Source organism: Equus quagga, chromosome 11 (assembly GCF_021613505.1).
Source record: "Equus quagga isolate Etosha38 chromosome 11, UCLA_HA_Equagga_1.0, whole genome shotgun sequence".
In the NCBI taxonomy this organism is placed as follows: domain Eukaryota; kingdom Metazoa; phylum Chordata; class Mammalia; order Perissodactyla; family Equidae; genus Equus; species Equus quagga.
This window is the reverse complement of record NC_060277.1, coordinates 6,292,727-6,310,656: the sequence shown is the minus strand read 5'-3', so window position 1 is coordinate 6,310,656 and position 17,930 is coordinate 6,292,727. Positions and strand designations below refer to the sequence as shown.

The 17,930-nt window shown below is 40.2% G+C and overlaps 1 protein-coding gene across 6 annotated transcripts in view; it reads left to right on the top strand.

The window, feature by feature from the left end:
• The window catches only part of AKAP7 (A-kinase anchoring protein 7), a 133,760-nt gene that overhangs the window by 102,122 nt on the left and 13,708 nt on the right, over positions 1-17,930 (top strand). Inside the window, exon 9 of one of the 6 annotated variants that reach the window (XM_046674442.1) lies at positions 188-243. The exons of the other annotated variants lie outside the window; for them this stretch is intronic. Within the exon in view, the coding sequence (XP_046530398.1) occupies positions 188-228 (41 nt within the window). The 3' untranslated portion in view covers positions 229-243. Of the gene's footprint in view, positions 1-187; positions 244-17,930 lie in introns of those variants that run through there. 6 annotated transcript variants of the gene reach the window in all.

The window sequence follows — 17,930 nt, the reverse complement described above, 5'->3', positions numbered from 1 at the left end:
ACATTTAGTCATAGTCACTAAAGATTAGATGTTTACTTTATTAAATAATGTGCACCCAAGAGGTTTTTGATTCTAAAATAAAGTAGGGGAAGATGAAAGCAAATGCTAATGGTTACTACCTCCCTGAGCCCCTTTGTTAATTCCTAGGTTATATGGTGACTGAATTTCCTTTCGTTGCTGTTCTCAGACCTTTTTAGAGTTTGCCTGGATTCTGTGGTCAAATGTTGAATACCTTTCGTTGGGAGTAGCAAGACTGTAGACCTTTTCCCAGCCCCTTGTGCAGTCCCTGGTTGCTGTGAGCTCCACCCAGTTGCCCTGTCAGGCAAGTGACATGAGCTGTCCCTGTGTCTTCTTTCCTGGGGGCCATGTAAAAAAGGAGTGGGGAAGCTGATGTACATAAAGCTTTTGGCTAATAGAAGAAAGCTTCGTATATTGCCCTTTCCTGGGGTATTTGTATTGTAACGAGACTAAGTTATGCCAAGTGCTCTTGGGAAGTATTGGTAAAAATGATAAATTAAGCAGTGGTATTGACTTACTCTGAAATAATCTGTAACGGAGGAATTTCGGCAACTAGTAAAACTCTTTCAGGGCATCTGATAAATCACTTCCTGTAGATAATTGCCTTCTGTTTAATTAAGTCAGCCCTGCCTAATATGTAGGTCTTGGAGCTTTCATCCACAAACTTCAGATACCCACAGTAAAGAAACTCAAAAGAGCCCCAAACTCTCAGTGCTGAGAGCAGGGGGTTTTGGAGGCAGATGGACTCAGCTTGCATCTTTGGTTCTAACATTTACTATGTAACTTCTCTAAGCCTCTGTGCCCTCATCTCAAAGGTCTACTCATTGTGAGAATTAAATAAGCCACTGTCTATAAAATACCTGGCACTGTGGTTGGCGTATAATAGGCCCAGTAAATATAATTTCTCTGTAACAAATGAGAGTGTACTGTGTAACTGTAGTCACCTTAGACGTCAGCTCAACAGAACCGTGGGTTTATTTTCATCATGCTCAGGAGAGGAACAAATGGACTTAGAATTTCTGATCTTGAATTGTTGAGTGGACTGACAAGATTTATCTGTGTAGCATCCTTTCCTTTGGGGGAGTCCCTCTCCTTCTCTTTGGGACTCTGTCTATCATGCTGCCTTTTTTCCTGCCCTAGGAGAGACCTGTGGTCCAAGCAGAGTTAACTGGAGCCTTCCCTAAGATTTGTACAGGGTCTGTCTTCCTTTGGATTTTGAGTGGGAAAGATTTAAGCGTAAGATTTCTAGTTGGTAGGGAGTGAGGGGGAATCTTCCTGACTGTGAAACCAGCACAGAAGAAAGAGGCCCGAGAAGGAGAGAGAAAGAGACAGTCTTGATATTGTTTGAGCCTCTGAGTTCAGCCATAACTAAGACCTTCTCCTTTACACGAAGCAATAAATCCTCCCCTTTTCTTTGCTTAAACTTGCTTGAGCTACATTTTTGTCACCTGTACAACCCAATGGCTTCAGATACTATTCTAGAGGACACTCAGTGTATGTAAGAGTAGACCTATTCTGGAACAAATATTTCCAAACCTAGTAAAGAAGTGAAACTCTGATTTCTTCTGAAGCTTCGTGTTCCATTTTAGTGGCAGTGAAACTTAGCCTTGAGTGCAAGCTGTTAGGAAGAGTAAATCAGTTCTCTTCAACCAGTGTTGTTGAGCACATCCCACTGGGAAGTTCTGAGCACGTTGCACTTGTAAAGTTAATGGGAGGTACCGTGATGATACTTGGTCCCTGTTGTTGGAGGATTTCTCTTTAATTTATGTCTTTTAAAAAGGAGTGTGTTGGATCCCAGTGTGTATTATTGTCCTGAACCGAAAAAGCCAAGGTAGACATTCTGGATGCTCTCAGTCTCAGCCCTTCCGTCCCGGGGAAGTTATGCAGCTACATCAGCCAAGTCCAGTGAGAGCGAGTTATTCGCCCCCAGAATGGAAGTTACCTCAAGCTCCTATCACAGGCAGCGGTTACCGCTTGACATGGGCAAACACAGTTTCTACAACAGCAAATAAAGTTTCCTGTAACAGACATTTATAATGTCAGTGGTACAAGTTAACAGACCTTGGAACTATTAAGACAAGCCTTTCTGTTATATAGTAATGTTCTTTGCCCTTAGCAAATAGTCATAGGCAAAAACTGAACTATGTGATGAAAATGTGAAGAATGAGTAAGGTTTTAATTTAAAATCTATGCTAACTAGGATATAAATGATATTAATTTTACTAAAGGCTGAGTTGAAGACACTTGAGGCTTATAATTCTCTGTTTCTACACACTGCCCCCAAAACTGATGAATTTAGTCAAGGACATTTGTAGACCTTAGACATATATACAGAAAAATTATAGCACCAGGGAGAAAGCGATGTAAAAACCAGATGCTTGGAGTGGATGGAGAGAGACTTTCACATTCCCAAGAGAAACAGAGCACGCCCAGCTGGTAAGCTGATGAGAGAGAGAAGACGGAATCTGACAGGAAGGGGGACCCACCTTTGTGACGTGTCTCAGCAGCCCCTCCCCGCGCCACTCCTCTGACTTTGTGGTTAGATAGTTGGTGTTGGCATTTGCTGTGTAAATTACATCAAGTTTCAATTTGATGGCTCACATCTGACTGTTAGAGCAAAAATGAAATTCACACTTTCTAAGCATTTAAAATATTCAGCTAAAGTTAGCTGTGAAGCTCAGCTTTTCAGAGTTATGATTGATGTTTGTGATAGCTAATAAACTGGCAAGCAGACGATCTGTTAATCTAAGACTTTCTGTCTGGATCTGTAGCAGTCAGACCTTATTTAGGAGTCTGACGAGCGGGAGTGTTCCTAAGGAGGGAGGCCAGGATGGAGAGAGCCAGGAAACTGCATCCTAAGGGGACGCTGAGGGACTCCAGCTGCTTAGCAAAGGGGAGAGAAGGCAGATGAAGTAGTTGTCTTAAAATATTTGAGGAGCTGGCCTGGTGGTCCAGTGGTTAAGTTCACACACTCTGCTTTGGTGGCCCCAGGCTTGGCCATTTTGGATCTCGGGTGTGGACCTACACACCAGCTGTCAAGCCATGCTGTGGCAGGTGTCCTACGTATAAAAGTAGAGGAAGATGGGGACGGATGTTAGCTCAGGGCCAGTCTTCCTCAGCAAAAAGAGGAGGATTAGTGGCAGATGTTAGCTCAGGGCTAATCTTCCTCAAAAAAAAAAAAAAAATTTGGAGAATTCTTTAATGTGGAAGGAAGGAAGAGTTATTCTCTCTGGCTCCAGGGGGCAGAATCAGGACAGTGAGTGTTAGTTTTAACACATTTTCTTGTGGTGATTTTAGAAGCCAAATGGTAAAGATACATTAAACTGGGTAGTATTCTAAATATGTTTACAATAACTCTTTCTTTCTTTTTTTGTGAGGAAGATTGGCCTGAGCTAACATCTGTTCCCAACCTTCCTCCTTTTGCTTGAGGAAGATTGTTGCTGAGCTAACATCTGCGGCAATCTTCCTCTATTTTGTATGTGGGATGCTGCCACAGCGTGGCTTGATGAGTGATGTGTAGGTCCACGCCCAGGATCTGAACCCACGAACCCTAGGCTCCCAAAGTGGAGGGCGTGACCTTAACCACTATGCCACTGGGCTGGCCCCAATAACCCTTGTTTTAAATAATAAAAATACTGAAATGGAGTCCTAAAATACAGAGAAGTTATCGTAGTCAAATTTTGCATTAATAATTCTTAATACATTGCCTAAAAGAGGATATTTTCAGGAAGAGTTTTCAAACTGTTTTAAGCCACCAAACTCTTTCTTTAAAGAGAAAACCAAAATTTTTATATAAAAAAAACCTGTATGCCTCTTTTTATTTCTTATTTTACGATAACTATTAAATGGATATTTTAAATTAGTACCTTAAGGATCAACAAACTTGCTTTAAAACAGAAATATAGTATACACCTTAGAGCTCTTGTCTAGGTACATTGCTGTATCTGTTTACCACATCAAATGTTGATTATTGAACTTGATAGTAACAGCTGGCACTTGGTATCAGTAAGTCCTAGAGATACCAAGCTAAAGTATGTTGCCGATTGTATGGTTGTCTTTATTACAAAATTTTTATGACAATATTTTGTCCAAATTAAGATTTATTTTAAATTAATTGTCTCTAACATGAGTATAGTAAATTTAAGATAAAAATTCATTGTGATGCTATCGTGTACCCACTACTGTATACTATACTCTATACTTTACTTAATTTTCAATGTAAATTAGATTTATAGACTTTTAGGTTTTATAGAACCTAAAAATGTATACATAGAACTACATGAAATATGTATATTAAATCAAAAGCCATAAACAAATTGTTTTATGGGGAGGCAAGTTCTTGAAATATACAGTTTTTCTAAAAAACTCAGCCTCATATCTGCTCCCAGCTTTGCACCCTTTGCCTTTGTCATTCATGTCTTAGTCCTCTGTGAAAAGGAGATTGTCGGGGAAAAACACAGAAGTAGTTTGTGTCAGTTAGGATCCAGTCGGGAAAACAGGAATTACACCAGTGATTTTAACAGAAAGAATTTAACGTAGGGAATTAAACAAGACTTCAAAGAATAAAGGGTGAAAGGCAATACTGAGAACAACAAAAACCTTCAGACGGGGGTCACTGGAGGGGGGGCGGCCCATGGAGCCGAGACCCAGACCTTCAAGGAGGAGTTCCTGTCTCCCAGGAGGAGCCCCAGAATACAGGAAAGGGACCTGCAAAGCTAGGATTTGGCCTCTAAGGAGGGGACACTGGCCAGCTTTGCTTTTATCTCTGTGGGAATGCAACGAGGCTGATTCCAGGAGTGGGGAAAAAGGTGAAAACTGAAACCAACTGCTGCTGGAGCTACTGGCTGCTGCCAGGGGGACGAGCCATAGCTGGGGCCACACCAGGGACAGGAGCAGTGAGCAGATCCCCAAGGGCAAGCTCCTCTTCCTTGTGCAGCTGTGCAGGGTCCCTCTGCAGCCCCTTCATGGAAGAACCTGATGGATCTAGCTAGCCGGGGAGAGAGACTGTTTGCTGCCTTCCAGCTCCTGCATCAGAAAGCTGAGTGGGGAAGGTGGGTTCAGAGCTCAGAGATGGTAGTTTAGTTCCTGGCACACAGGTGTGGGCTTTGGTTTCACAATATCTTTTTTTTTCCCCATTGTTCCAAGGTAAGCATTTAGTTTTTGTCAATTTGTGGCCCTTATTTCCTTTGGGACAAAAATAATAATGATATTAAATAATGGTGTATAAAATTCCACAAATTTTTATAAATTATATAGACATGTGAATCTTTCAAAAGAAATACAGTTAGAAAAATAGGTATGCTACAGTAATTCAAACTAATTGTTGATAAGATGTTTCTAAAGAAAATCCCACCCAGATGAATTTAACAAACTTAAAAAGAACACATTATTTTAAATTAATTCATCAGCAGTATATGAAAATTCTTTAAAAATAGTTTATTCTTTTAAAGTTTGTTAAGTATGTGTTGTCAGTCTTACAGTGTGATTTTTTGATGAGTATTTCTTTTTTTTCCCCAGTTTCATTGAAGTATAATTGACATACAATTTTGGTGAATATTTCTTTAAACCAGTTCTTCCCCCAGATTAGTGATGTTCCCTGTCAATGTATGATTTAGGGACAGGTTAGGTATGAGATTGGGATGGAGTTAACCTGCACCTGGGTGAGATGAGGGTTTGGAAAGGATGAGCTGAGCGCTCGCGGCTTCGGGGGTTAAAGGAAACCAAAGGCTCTGATGCCAGGAGGCCGAGGCGGTTGGTGGAGTGTTCGTTGGGGAGTTGAAAAGTTGGAAGAATTCTTAAAAAGGTCTGGGAACCAGTCAATCAGAGCAGACATAGAAAAGGGCAGCAAGAAGAGTCCAGGCAGTGAGGGGATAGATTCTGAAGTCACATATATCAAGGAAAATTTATTCTTTTTTAATTAAATGGGAGAACTTATTGGCTCACGCATGTGAGCAATGAGAAGGGTAGAGTTGACCTTGAGACTGACCTACAGGCATTGTCAACCCTCCATCTCTCCATCTCTCCTTTCAGCTTCTGTGTTCTCACCTCTCAGGCTTTGCTCAATGATGGGCATATGACTTCCAGCAGCTCTGGGGAGCATTTTTTTTTTTTTTTAAGATTTTATTTTTTCCTTTTTCTCCCCAACGCCCCCCGGTACATAGTTGTGTATTCTTCGTTGTGGGTTCTTCTAGTTGTGGCATGTGGGACGCTGCCTCAGCGTGGTCTGATGAGCAGTGCCATGTCCGCGCCCAGGATTCAAACTAATGAAACACTGGGCCGCCTGCAGCGGAGCGCGTGAACTTAACCACTCGGCCACGGGGCCAGCCCCTGGGGAGCATTTTTAATGCTCAATATTCAAGTAGGATGAGTTTCTTTCTCCTAATTCCCATATATAAAATCTAAGAGAAGGTATAGGTTGTAAACTGCCCAACCCTGGAGGATACTATATATATCAAAGACCTTGTAATTTATGTATTATGGCATGAAATACCTTTATATAATAACAAAGGCAGTATATTATGCAAAATTCCCAAGAGATAGAAATGAAGTGTCTTGAGGAAGAGACACCTTAAACACATTTACATGGGGCACCATATGAACCATTGGTATCTCTGGTGGACCAGCAGCCCCACTGGAGCCATATGGAAGGCAAGCCGTTATTGGAAGGGGAGAAGCAAAGTGGACGCTCTTACCAGAAGGGGTGGAGCGTGGGTGAGGAAGAGATTTGGGGCCGCCTGGTATGAAGTGGATGTGGCCTGGTGCCTGTGGGGGTGGTCAGCAGTGGAGTAGTCACTGATCCTGAGGAACCATGGTTTGCTCTTTTGACTCTTGACGAGGAGAACCACCATGCCTCCCCTTGCCCTCTGGATATTGGGAAACTCAGAATCCAGTCCACAGCTCTCATAATCTGCAATTCTGTCATCTGTTTCCCTCCATTCTTTACTTGCTATTATAATTTATGTCTTTTCTTGGTCCTGATTTTTACGTTTTACTTATAGTGTATCTTTCACTGCACTTTTTGCCATTAATTATCTCAGATCTGGTTGGGATTGGACAATGAATGGGTGAATGGATGGAAAGAAGCACAAAGGGTGTGACATTTACCACATGTGCCTAACGTATGTTCTGAAGTAGATATGTTCCTGGAAAGTTGCATGTAAACTAAACTTGATATGATTATTTTTATCAGATGTGATGTTCAAATACAGAAAATCACTATTTTTAACACCTCACATTTCAGTTTGGTGCATCTAGAAACTGAAAACCGTCTGTATCTCACTGTTTGAGCTGCAATCTGTTCCGATGTCTGCTGGGAGGCCTTCTGCAAGATCAATAGCAGTAGCTCTTCTCTTTACCGAGGAAGGAACATGACTTAGTCACAGAAGAATGTACATGCAAGCTATAGAGAAGAGTGCATAAATTTCTTGTTTGCAACTATTCCAACATTGTTTCAAGAAACATACTGTATAAAGTGGGTAGTTTGCCCATATCCTGTTTGCTCCCGGGATGTATAGCAGAGAGCTCATAAACAAATAGCCTTGTAATCTTACACATTGAAAGAGGATCGTGGTATCCCTTTCATTTAAATCAAAACAGTAATAGCAGTAGCTAATTTTATTGAATACTTACTGTAAGGGGAGTGCTGTGCTCAGTGCTGTGTATTATTATCTTATTTGATTTTCACAACAGCCCTATGGTAGGAACTACTATTATCCTTGGTTTCCAGATAAAGAAAGTGAGCCTTTGCAGGATTAAGCTAGCGAATGGAGGAGCTAGGATTCCAGTCCAGGTATTCTGACTCGATAACGTAACAGGACGCATTATAAATATTTTCTGGTTGGAAGTCTCATTTTAGAGCTAAAAATGTCATAGACAATATCATAGGAATAGATTTCCAATGGCCAGATGTACAGCAGCGTCATGGTATAATGGCAAGAGTGTGGTGTGAGTCCCAACTCTGTCATGTTTCAGTTGTGCAGACTTGGGCAAGTCTCTTGGCTTTGCTGACCCTTGGTTTCTCGTAGGTAACAGAGTGACAATAATAGTGAGCTTTTGATTTAAACGTGTGAAAAAAAAGCCAGGCACATAATAGGCACTTAATATTAGGTAGGCTTGTCATTAATAAAAAGATCCATAAATACAATTATTGCAATGGAATAAAGCAGTGTTAGGTTCTTTGTGTTATGAACGTAACGTAAGTGTGCAGAGTCTTGGGACTCGATATGCAGGATACTGGGTCTTAGAAGACGCTGGTGATGAAGGAACGTGGCTCCTCAGCCTCCTCCTTTCCTGGGAAGCGACTCTAAGCAGCTGCAGTGGGGCGGGCTCTTCAGAGACAAACAGTGGGCATGATTGGGGGCAAGACTGGGATCATCTCTGATTTCCTTCTAACCGTCTTTTCGGTGCCCTGCTTTGCCTGGGACATCAAGTCGCCTTTAGGGTGGCCTGGAGAGGAAGCCCAGTGTGACAGTGATTGCTCTTTGTCTACTCTGGTACCACGTGTGCATGTTTCTTACCGATTCCTGAAATTCCTTTGACTGGGGGCAATTCTTCCATAGTTAGAGATCAAGAGCTTGAGAACCAAACTCAACTGATGGAAGAAGTGAATTTACATTTGCATCCCACCGGCGCATCACTCAACAAGTATAAATGTTGGTTTCATCTCCTAGAGTAAGAATTCATGTATTTAGAGAACTTTAATGACCAGGAGATATCACCAAAGAGAACTTTAAAACCGTTTGATTTTCGTCTGAATGCTTTTTGTAATCTCTAGTAAATTGATGGTCTTAGGTCACTGAGAAGATAAACGTATATCCTAAGTTACTTTCTTCAATCATTCTTCCTGAGGCTAAGGCAATAAATTTATGAGTTCCTCACGCTTCAGTTTTTTTCTTTTAAATGTGACAAGACTGCGTTTAAGGAACACAAGTGGCAGTACAGGCGAGGGCGGCCGTGGTAGGGGGTGGGAGTGAGCAGTGACACGGACCCCGGGACCTCTCCCCTCTCTAGGGACTCACACTGTCCTCCTTGGAGCCTCTCAATAGTCCCATGGGGACAGGAAAGCAGGATGATGATGGGCCCCATTTTACAGGTGGGAAAACTGAGTTTCAGTGCTTAGAACTCAGTGCTCAAGTATGTGCTCGGTTTCTTTCTTTATTTTTATTATGTGCCAAGAAGAATGGCAAAAGGATGACCTTAAATTATCAGTTTTCTCTTGGTTTTATTTTCCTGATTAATCCTCTTCTCTTCATGTTTTCTTTAGCATTTTCCATTCTCTACCTGACTCACTAGGATTGCTTTTATAATACCCAATTGACTCGGTCCACAGATTGCTCATATTCACAAGCAAAATACGCTAACTAGTTAGTTCTGTGCACCTGGATGTTCATGGCCAGACTTTAAAATTAGGTTTCAGAAGCCATGAAAGAAAACAAACAGTGCCATTTTAACTTATTTTATATGTTGGCTACTTGAATAATTAGCGTGAAAATTTTGCAGGGTAAAACTCATTCCATATGCTCATCCGAAAGGGTTTGGTTTAGGATTAGAGAGCTGAGTTCAAAAGAGCTACGTTTGAATACTTTTTAAAAAATATTTCTTTCAACCTGTGATATTTAAAATATTTATGATACCCTTGATCACATTGTAGTGATGCTTGTATTTTGGGCCCTCTCACTAAGCGTAGTGCCTGGTCATTTGAACTGAACCTGAAACAAGGTGGAGCAAAATCACTGGGGCACACTGATGTTTTCCTATAAAATAATAGGAATGTTCTGAGGCCCAAGCTTATATTCTTAAACATTAGCAGTGTCCTGAAAATCAAATTTTCTTTTAGCATTATACCTCATGGGTTGAAATGAGCAATTCCTTGAAGACAAGCCTTAATAACCTGTATACGTCTCGGAATCTGGAAGTGTAATTTGATCATCGTAGGCGCTCTGGAATAAATGATGTGCGGGCTCCTCGGTATGTCCTCCAGGAGCCCTCACAGCCTCTCCACTGCACACGTTTGCGGCCTCATCTTTCTCCTTCCCTCCCACCTCATCAGTCACTTTAGACCAAGCTCCACAGTTACCCAAACAAGCAGGCCGGTCTTACCTCCCTGCCGTACCATTTCGACCCTGGCCCTCCTGAAAAACACGTACTCATTTTACAAAATCCTGCTCCAGCATCACCTCCTGCATGAAGCTTTCTTTCGATGTTTTCCCCTGGATAGAATTGACCACTTTTTACTTTGTGTACCCACTCTATATGGTACATCTTTCCTTCAGAGCATTTTTGATCTCTTATTTCTTAACATGTGTTTCTACCTCTACTGAATTGCTGGAGTCCTGAAGGCAGGGCCCATGTCGGGTTCATTTCTGTATTCATAGCAGCAATGCTTGTCACAAATAGAGGATGCTCAGGGAGTGTGTGTGGAAGGAAAGATGGAAGGGAGAAAAGAAGAGAGGAAGGAAGGAAGGAAGGAAAGGAGGGAGGGAGGAAGGGATTGTATTGCATTAATTGATATCCATCATTTACTCTAAACATTTCAATCTGGGAATGAAACCTTCCAAAATTTTCTTTCCCAATCAACCAATCATTAAATCATGTCTTATTTCTCACGCGTACTTCCATTTCCTCAGGGTGGCTGTGCTCCAGAGAGCTGTGGAGCATCTGCCCGGGGGTGGGTGTCCTAGATGAGGTAATCTTCCTGATTTCGAGGGAGAGCTGCAGACTCCCGTCACCTCTACTGTGTGATCTTAGACAATTGATGTAACCTCTTGTGTCTCATTGTTCTTACTTGTCACATCAGGGAAGTAACAACTCCTGTACCTCATAAGCCTTCTGTGAGAACCAAATGAGATAATGTTTCTGAAAGCACTTTGGAAGTGTGAAGCATTATCTAAACGAATGGAAGGAGGTATTCTTGTTATTGCCATTAGTGACCTGGCACCATGGGCATTTTCTCGGCCTGTAGAAACTTCCCATCTGCGTGTGTCCTTATTACTTATAAAAGAGGCAAAGTGATATCTACAGTTGTGATTTATGCACCAGATTAGATTGATGGCAATGTTTACGCTGCTCATTGGTGAACATTGCTTTGAGAACAGGAAAGTGAGTTTTATTTCTACTTGAATCAACTCCTAGCTCAGAATATCAGCCAAAAAAAAAGTACATATTATTGTAAGCAGGTCTGTTGGCTAAACAAATGAAAATTAATTCCAACTAGTCATGCTTTTAAATTTTATGCAGAAGTCTCTTAAAATAGATGATAATACATTACGTGAACATAATACTTTTAAGATTCTAAACAATGTTCATTTTCTGGCCTCCTTGTTTTCCTGCCAGACAAGAACATGATGACTTGAAAATTTATTTTGACACATTGGAAACTGTATTTCTTCTTTGTCATAAGAATAATTTTTCAACAATAGTCATACTTCCGTTGATACTCCTTTAGCCTGGGACTTGTGTCTAGAATGTCGGCTTTTTGAATCCGTGCTCAAAATTGCACCTCTCAGTCAGCTTTGCACAGAAGGATGCACAGTGGTCCAAACAATCAGGGGTCCTGAGAACTCACATTCCAAGCGGGACAAATATGGGAATCAAAATTCAGGGAGGACACACCCTGGGTTTGTATGTAAGAGAGAGCAGTTTATGATAGGGAACAGGAGAGGGGAGCATACAGACCATACGAGGCAAAACAAACCACAGTGAACACCGTGCCCTTGAAAGAAATGTCAACAACAGAGTGTTGATGATCACTTGTCAATCAGAGTACTGGGTACCAATTTAGTTGGCACTGTTTGAGCAGATTGGAGCAAACGATACGTGTCTGATACACTGAAGGGGAGAATTAAAACAATTTGGGTCTTATTCATGCTTGGAAACCACCCCAGTCTGTTTCACTGGAAATTATTCGTCAGATTTTGATATTGAGCACAACAGAAAAATTTGATTCCGAAGGAAAGCAGCTGAGGGTCTGAGACCTGCAGATGGGAGACATTGCAGATACTACAGTTGAGATGTGTATCTTAGAACAGGGAGTGGAGCTGAGAAAGTCATCCTCGTTACCAGCTCCATGCCAGGTGCAGAGTGACAGGGCGCCAGTCCATTCAGTGAGTCCACAGGCTGACCCCAATAGGTCCCTTAATGGTCCCTCATTGTGGGGAAGAAACTGTTCTCTTTAGTATTTTTTAAAATTTAGGTATAATTTATGTACAGTAAAATTCACTTTTTTATGTACAGTTCTGAGTTTTAATCAACACAAGGAGTCCTATAACCACCACCACAGTCAAGATGTGAACAGTTCCATTACCCCCAAATCTTCTCGTGCCTCCTTAGAGTCAACCCCTGCCCTCATGCCCAGCCCTGGTCTGTTTACAGTACTGGTAGTTTTATTTACCTTTTCTAGAATGTCACATAAATGAAATCGACCGTATGCAGCCTTTGACTGGCTGCTTTCACTCAGCGTGATGTACGTTAGATCCATCTGTGCTGTTGCGTCTATCAGCATTCATTCCTTGGTGTTGCTGAGGACGCTTCCTTTGTGTGGCTGTACTACGGCTTATTGATTCATGCACTAGTTTGGGGCAATTATGAATAAAGAGCTACTACAAACATTCATGTATAGGTTTTTGTTTAACATATGCTTGCATTCCACTTGCTTTCAATTTTACCTAGAAGTGAGATAGCTGGGTTGCATGGTAAGAATATGGGTAACTTTCATAAGAGAAACTTTTATAAAAAATTTCCCAATGTTTTTTACAAATTGGCTATACCATTTTTGCATTCCCACCAGCCACAGGAGTTCCAGTTGCTTCATATCCCCACCAAGACTTGATGTTGTCAATCTTCTTTTAAAAATTATTTATTTATTTTCAGATTGGCACCTGAACTAACAACTGTTGCCAATCTTTTCTTTTTTCCTGTTTTTTTCCCCAAATCCCCCCAGTACATAGTTGTATATTTTAGTTGTGGGTTGTTCTAGTTGTGACATGTGGGACACCGCCTCAGTGTGGCCTGATGAGCGGTGCCATGTCTGCACCCAGGATCCGAACCTGCGAAACCCTGGGCTGCCGAAGTGGAGCGCGGGAACTTAACCACTTGACCGTGGGGCCGGCCCCAATATTGTCAATCTTTTAATCTTTGTGATTTTAATTTTAGTGGGTGAGTAGCTGTATCTCATGACTATAATTGGCATTTCTCTGATGGCTAATGATGTTGAGTATCTTTTCACGTGTTTGTGGGCCATCTGTAGTTTTGTTTTAAAGTAACCTTCAATTCTTTTGGCCATTCTTTATTTGGCTGTTAGTCTTCTTCTTAAGTTGGGAGAGTGCTTTTTGGATTGTGGATATGCCTTCTTTAATGAGTATGTTTTGCAAATATTTTCTCCCAGTCCGTGGTTTGCCTTTTTTTTTCCTTAACAGTGTCTTAAGAAGCACAAAATTTTCCATTTTGATGAAGCCCAATTTGTCATTTTTTTTTTTGTAGATTGTGCTTTTGGTGTCCTATTTAAGAAATCTTTGCCTAATCCAAGGTCGCTAAGAAGCTCAATATTTTCTTCTAGTCACTTTATACTCTTAGCTCTTATATTAGGTCTCTGACCCGTTTTGCATTAATTTTTATACATGGTGTGAGGTAAGAGTTGTGGTTCTTTTTTTTTGCATATGGCTGTACTGGTGTTCTAGCACCATTTCTTGAAAAGATTCTTCTTTCTATGTTGAATTGTCTTGGCGCCCTTGTTGAAAATCAATTGGCCATATGTTTGTGAGTCTGTTTCTGGATTTTACGTTTTGTTTCATTGATCTATATGTCTATCATTATGCCAGTATCACATGTCTCTATTTCTATAGCTTCATAGTGAGTCTTAAAATCAGGTAGCATAAGTCTTCCAACTTTGTTCTTTTTAAAAAATTGTTTTTGATGTTCTAGTTCCTTTACATTTTCATATACATTTTAGAATTAACTTGTCAATTTCTATGAAAAAGCCTGGTGGGGTTTTGATTGATATAGTTTGGCATCTATAGACCAATTAAGGGAAAATTGACAACAATATTGAATCTTTCAATCAATTAGCATAGTTTGTCTCTACTTATTTAGGTCTTATGTAATTTCAGGAGATTTTGTAGTTGTCAGTGTTTAGGTCTTGCATATATTTGGTTGAATTGTCCCTAAGTATTTCACATTTTATGCTATTGAAAATATTTTTTTTAAATTTTCAATTTTCAGTTATTTATGGCTGATGTATAGAAATATAATTGACTTTTTAAACTTTAGTCCTTTATATCTTGTGACCTTGCTAAAAAGATTTTTGTAGTTTTTTTTTTGTGTGTGGAAGATCAGTCCTGAGCTAACTACTGCCAATCCTCCTCTTTTTGCTAAGGAAGACTGGCCCTGAGCTAACATCTGTGCCCATCTTCCTCTACTTTATACGTAGGACACCTACCACAGCATAGCATGCCAAGCAGTGCCATGTCTTCACCCGGGATCCAAACTGGTGAACCCTGGGCTGCCAAGATTGGAATGTGCAAACTTAACCACTGCACCACCAGGCCGGCCCCCCATTTTTGTAGTTTTTTTTAGGGTTTCTAGGTAGATGATCATGTCATCTGTGAATAAAGACAATTTTACTACTTTTTTTCTGATCAAGAGGCTTTTTATTCTTTTTCTTGCCTAATTGCATTGGCTAGGACTTCTAATGCGATGCTGAGAAGTACTGGTTTGAGCAGATATCTTTACCTTTTTCCTGACCTTAGGGGAAAATCATTCAGTCTTTTAGCAGTAAGTGTGATGTTAGCTGTAGGTTTTCCTAGATGCTCTTTCAGCCTGGGGATGTTTCCTTCTCTTTTCAGTTTGCTAAGAATGTTTATCATGAATGGATATCAGATTGTGTCAAATTCCTTTTCTGAATGTATAGATGATCACATTTGCTTATTTAGTCTGTAGTATGGTAAGTCACACTGACTGATTTTCAAATGTTGACTCAATCTTTCATTTCTGGAATAAGCTCCTCTTAGTCATGATGAATTATGCTCTTTATATATTGCTATATTTAATGTGGTAGTATTTTCTTAAGGGTTTTGTGTCTCTATTCATGAGGGATATTGGTCTGCCGTTTTATTTTTTCACAATGTCTGTTTGGTTTAGGTATCACAGAACAAACTGGGAAGTGTTCCCTCTTCTATTTTCTGGAAGACTTTGTGAATTGGTAAAATTTCTTGCTAAAATACTCACTAGAATTTACCAACAGTGAAGCCATCTGGGCTACTTTGTTGAAAGATTTTCAACTATGACTTCACTTTCTTTGATAGATATGGGACTATTCACGTGATCTGTTTCTTCTTGAATACAATTGGGTAGTTTGTGTCTTTTAAGGAAATTGTTCATTTCATCTAGTTTGTTGCATCTATTGGCATAAAATTGTTCATATTTCCTTATTATTCTCTTAATCTTTGTACAATTGATGACAATGTTCCTTCTTCCATTCCGGATATTGGTAATATGTATCTTCTATTTTTTGTTCCTGATCAGTCTGGATAGTGATTTATTGATTTCATTGACTTTTTCCCAAAGAACTAGCCTTTAGTTTCCTTGATTTTCTCCATTGTTTATCTGTTTTCCATTGCACTTTGCTATTTCCTTTATTATTTCCTCCTTTCTGCTTATTTTGGGGCTAATTTGCTCCTCTATGTTCTCACTGTGGCAGGTCTGATAACTGACTTGAGACCTTTCTTGTTTTCTAATATAAGCACTTAATGGTATAAATTTCCCTGTAAGTACCACTTTAACTGTGTTCCACAAATTTGATATGTTGTGTTTTAATTTTCATTCTGTTCAAAATATTTTCTAATTTCCCTTTGATTTCTTCTAACGTGGTTTATATCATTTTATGTGTTATGATTCTCAAGACAGATGGGTTTAAATCTCCCACCTTGCTTGTTGTTCCCGTCTGCTCTTTCTTCCTTTCTCTCCTCTTTTCCTGCATTATTTTGTATTAAGCAGTTATAGGGGGCTGGCCTGGTGGCATAGTGGTTAAGTTTGCGTGTTCCTTTTAAGCGGCCCGGGGTTTGCCAGTTCAGATCCTTGGCGTAGACCTATGCACTGCGCATCAAGACATGCTGAGGCAGCCTCCCACATAGAAGAATTAGAAGGACCTACAACTGGGACATACAACGATGTGCTGGAGCTTTGGGAAGAAAAACAAAATAGAGGAAGATTGGCAACAGGTGTTAGCTCAGGGCCAATCTTCCTCACACACACACACACACACAAAATTATAGGATTCCATCTTGTGTCCATTATTGCTTTCTTAGTTACTGCCTCTTTTCTATGTTTACTTTATTGGTTGCTCTAGAGTTTTAAAATATACATCTTTAACCTCTGATGATGTGCCTTCGAATAATATTGTGCCACTTCACATTTAGCATAAGAAACCTTCAACAATGATTTCTATTTTTCCTCCCAGTCTTTGGGCTATTATTGCCATATCCTTTATATTTCTACATATTTTATAAACTCCGTTTAAAACAGTTATTTGTCTTTTAAAGAGATTAAGAATGAGAGAAAGTCTTTTATTTCTACCTACATCTGTACAGTTTTTAGTTCTCTTCTTGGCTCTGAATAGATCCAGATTTCCATCTGGTATCATTTTCCTGCTGCCTAAAGCTTTTCCTTTAATGTTTCTTCCAGTGCTGGATGGCTGATGATGAATTAACTCAGCATTTATATGTCTGAAAAAAAAATCTTTCTTTCACCTTCGTTTTGAAAGATAATGTGCCTGAGTAGCACAGTCTCTGTTGCCTTTTAGTACTTTAAAGACGCCGTACCATTGTCTTTTGGCTTCCATGGTTCCATTCTTGTCTTGTTCCTCTGTATGTAATGCATCCTTTTTCCTTTGGCTGCTTTTATGATTTTTCTCTTAATACTGATTTTCAGCAATTTGATCATGGCATTCCTAAGTGTGATTTTCTTCACATTTCTTCATACTTGATATTTTTTGAGATTCTTGATTTTAGGATTATAGTTTTTATTGAATTTCAAACCTTTTTGGCCGTTATTTCTTCATACATTTCTGTATATTTTGCCCTCCCCTTCCTCTTTCCTTAATACTCCCCCTTAGTTAAACTGGCCCTGTGGTCCAGTATTCCCGTTTCTTAACTCTCTCTGTCACGGGCCCCCTACTTTCCTACTCCATCTACCGTGGTTCAGGCTCTCATTGTTTCCCTTTTGTCTCTTGCAAAAACCTGTCTCTATTTTTGCCCCTTTCTAGTTCTTCTTCCATATTCTACATTTCTGTCACAGTGAATTTTCTAAAATGTGCTGTGCTTACAATCCTTCCATAGCTACCTGTTGCCTGTAGAATGAACCTAGACTCTATAGCACAGTACGCAGAGCCCTCCATCCTAGCTGCTCACTCACCGCCTTTCCCCTGCACCACCCCCACCCTGCCCCTGATGCTCTGAATTCCTTATTTCAGTCCCATGGAGGTACCTCCAGTTCCCCAAATGCGTGGAGCATTTCTGTTCTGTGTACACACTCATGCCTTTGTTATGTCAGAAAGCCTTCCCGCCCCCCTCACCCCCATGCCTGGAAACTCCTATTCACTGGCAGCTGAAATGTCTCCTCCACTGGACCTTGAACATGTCTGTGAAAGCACTTAGCCTGTTGTTTGCAATCATTGTCTATTGGTCATCCTCCCAGACGGACTTCTATGTGGTCCGTCAAGACTATATCTTTTTTATTTTTAAATACTTAGTAATGACACATAGTAGGCACTTAATAAAGTGTTTGAGTATATTACTGATTGGCATTTAATAGGTATTGAGCACATTCTTCTTAAAATAAATTGGACTCAGATTTAATCGTAACACCTGTATAAAATGTACTAATAAAGCAAGGGCGATGTTTTGGGAGCCTGCTGTGTTCCA